Genomic DNA, 3,398 nt, shown 5'->3' on the forward strand with positions numbered 1-3,398 from the left:
CCACAATATCCCTGCATATTTGTTCCTCTAATTGCCATTGAGTAATTGGGGACCTTAAATACAACCCCAGTAATGTCACCAACCCGTCTTATTTCTCTACTCCACCCACAAAGCCTCACTGTGTGATCCCTCAGTTATTTCATCTCTGATTACTGCGATGATATTCGCCTTATACAAAAATGCAAATCCCACTCCATTTTATCCACCATTTCTGTCCCGCCTAAACCACCTGGCACATAACTCTGCGTGTATTAATTGCTTTTGTGTAAAGAATACTTCTCAGCGTCACTGTTACCTGTTTCTGCCATCACTGCTCTGTTTGGTGAAGAACTTTCTGTCGGTTTCTGAGTTGAATATGTCACGTTGTTGTCATGTTCAGCAGTGTTTGGATCTGAAGGAATGTAGACATAGTATAAGAATTATTCAAAGATGGAACTCTTTAATTCAGATATTTCCCAATAATTCCCAGCGTGCCACGTATTTCATGGAGGCAAGAACCCAGTAGTATTTTCACTGAGTTAGAAATCCAGAGACTCAGCGAACACTCTGGGGACCTGTTTTCAAATCTTCAAACTGCAAATGGTGAAAATGTAATTCGATGCAAAGTAACATATCTGGCCTGAGAATCTACTGATTGCCATGAATCCATGTGCATTTGCTGAAGAAAAAAAAATGACGCCACTGGCTAAGTAATCTATTTCAGGGAAGAAACCTCGTCTGCTCTGAACTGCAAGTGAGTACAGACCTACAGCAACGTTCTTGACGTTCATACCCTCTGAAATGGCCTAACAAGTTATCCTGTTGCACCAATCGCTTCAACGTTTCAACAAAGAAACAAATCCAGATGGATCGCCTGGCATCGAACGAAGCACTGGGAAAGATGACCTTACTAACACCTGACAATAGTGATAAATTTGCCAAAGTTATTTCACAGATTAGTCCGTTATTATTCTAATCTTGCTTACATCGTCGACCGTGGAGACAGTTAACCAGATGTCACCACCGCCATCATCGATATGTCCTGTCCAACTTGCAGGACAGTCCTAGCAGAGGTGGTGGCACAGTGGCCTAAAATCAGAATGAATTTCACCTAGAAGTCCTCTGCATGGACACGAGTCCCTTACCATCTTCTGACGTCAGATTAAACATGATTAAGAAAACTTATGCTGATTACCACAACTGAGGAATCAGGACTGCTACATGCTGCACAATGTATGGGATAAGCATCAAGCCAGGCAAGTACGCAAAATGTACAATGGATGTGTGGGGAATTGCAATATTCATCACCGACAGTGTGTTAGCAGTAGCACTGTTGATCGACCTGTTCGGGTCCTAAAGATAAAGCTAGTAGAATGGGGCCATGACAGGTGGTGAGAGGGTGAAATACACTTGCTTTCATCCTTATCACTATGCCGACTGCAGATGCATCTGCACAAGAAAATATTGTCAAGAGTGACTACCGCATAGTTCTTGGCGAGACGAACTTAAATGTGTTATCTGGCACTGTCGCCATGCTAAATGGGACAGACTTCAAGCAGATCTAGCAATTTCAGGTTCGATGAAGCCCGGTCGGAGACCAACAGCAACAAAATTGTCTTCCATCAATATCGGCAACATATTGTTGCGCATACTCCCCACTCAAACCTTATAATAAAATGATGGAATCAAACTTGTTTCGTGGAATGTGCAGGAGGGTACAGCAGGAGTAGCACCAAGCATACACAAAAATGCCGCATCAACAAAATGAAGCTGCAAAACACGGCTACTTCAAGGGAGGGATGAGCGAGGTAGAATTGACTGGTAGATGAGCCCAGCATGAAAGGCAGTGAAACAGCAATGGCGAGAGATTCTGGGAGTAATTCATGAGACACAGCAGAGATTCAAACTGAGGAAAACGAACAATGGTATAGGTAGGTTGAGGCAACCACAGTGACAAGGGAAGCGATCCCATAAACAATGGATCAGAAGTACCACATGCAGTGAATGGTGTTTTTATGTAACAAGTCATTGCAGGAGGAGCCACAAATATCCCCATTCTCAATGATGGAAAAGCACAACACAGTTGAAAACACTAGTATGAAACGTTTGAGGCGTGGTGGCTCAGTCATTAGCACTGCTGCTTCACAGCGCCAGGAACCTGGGTTCGATTCCTGCCTCAGGCAACTGTCTGTGTCGAGTTTGCACATTCTCTCAGGAAACTATGAGTTGCTGCCCACAATCCAAACATATACAGGTCAGGTGAATTGGCCATGTTGGATTGTCCATCGTGTTAGGTGTATTAATCAGGGGTAAATGTAGGGTTGTGGTGGGATACTCTTCGGAGAGTTGGTGTGGATTTGTTGGACAGAAGGGCCTGTTTCCATACTGTAGGGAAACTCATATCAGCATTCCCAAGTGAATTAGCCATCTTGGCCTCCTCCAATTATTCCCAGCATCACAGACAGAAGTTTTGAGGCTTCGCATTTACTCAGCGCAGTGAAAGGACACTGTTGGAGACATTGGATATTGCAAAGCTACTGAGCTCTGAGACTATTCTGGCAATAGTAAGTAAGCAGCACCTGCTCAGCAATAACCCGCTCAGTGACGCCCAGTTAACTTCCACCACAAAGACTCAGCTCCTGCACTCATTACAGCTTTGGTTCAAGAGGAAAATTCCAGAGATGAGGCGCAAGTGTCAAACCTTGACACTGAAGCTGCATTCGAATGAGTGAGGCATCAGAAGCATGAACAAAAATGGGATTTATGGGTGTCAAGGTCAAATATTCTACTGCTTCGAATCAAACCTGTCATATAGAATTTGATTCTGTGGTTTGGGGTCAAACATCTTAGCTTCGTGGCGTCACTGCAGGACTTACTGGCGATAGCATTTTCGGTAAAACTATCCTCAACATGTTCATCAATTACGTTCCCACCGTTTTAATGTCAGAAATGGGATGTTCACAGATGACTGCATAATGGTCAGCTCTGTTTGCGACCCCTCAGACATTGAAACAGCCCATATTCAAATGCAAGAAGATCTAAATAATATCCCTGTTTTGACTGACATGTGGTAAGTAACACTCACACAAGTGACAAGAGATGACCAAGGAATCAGGGTGAAACGGTGGTTCAGTGTTTCGCACTGCTACCTCACAGTGCCTGGGACTTGGATTCAATTCCAGCCTCATGAAATTGTTTGCGTGGTGATTGCGCATTGTCCCCTGTCTGCGTGGTTTCCTCCCACAGTCCAAAACTGTGAAGGTTAGATAGAGTAGCCATGGGAAATTTAGGACTAGAGGCATTGGGTTGGGGTGTGGTTTGTGTGGGATACCTTCGGAGAGGCGGTGTGGACTCAATGGGCTTCCACACCGGAGGGATTCAATGATAGTCATCAAAAAGTAACACCGTCATCATTTTCC

General features: G+C 44.2%; 1 protein-coding gene across 1 annotated transcript in view; it reads right to left on the reverse strand.

The window, feature by feature from the left end:
- Positions 1 to 295: 295 nt before the first annotated feature.
- LOC122547021 (pancreatic secretory granule membrane major glycoprotein GP2-like) overlaps positions 296 to 3,398 on the reverse strand; it is a gene marked incomplete at its 3' end in the record, with an annotated part of 5,402 nt that continues 2,299 nt past the window's right edge. The window contains exon 3 of the mRNA XM_043685618.1: positions 296 to 391. Within this exon, the coding sequence (XP_043541553.1) occupies positions 296 to 391 (96 nt within the window). The remainder of the gene's footprint in view (positions 392 to 3,398) is intronic.

Source organism: Chiloscyllium plagiosum, unplaced genomic scaffold, assembly GCF_004010195.1.
Source record: "Chiloscyllium plagiosum isolate BGI_BamShark_2017 unplaced genomic scaffold, ASM401019v2 scaf_3237, whole genome shotgun sequence".
Lineage (NCBI taxonomy): Eukaryota > Metazoa > Chordata > Chondrichthyes > Orectolobiformes > Hemiscylliidae > Chiloscyllium > Chiloscyllium plagiosum.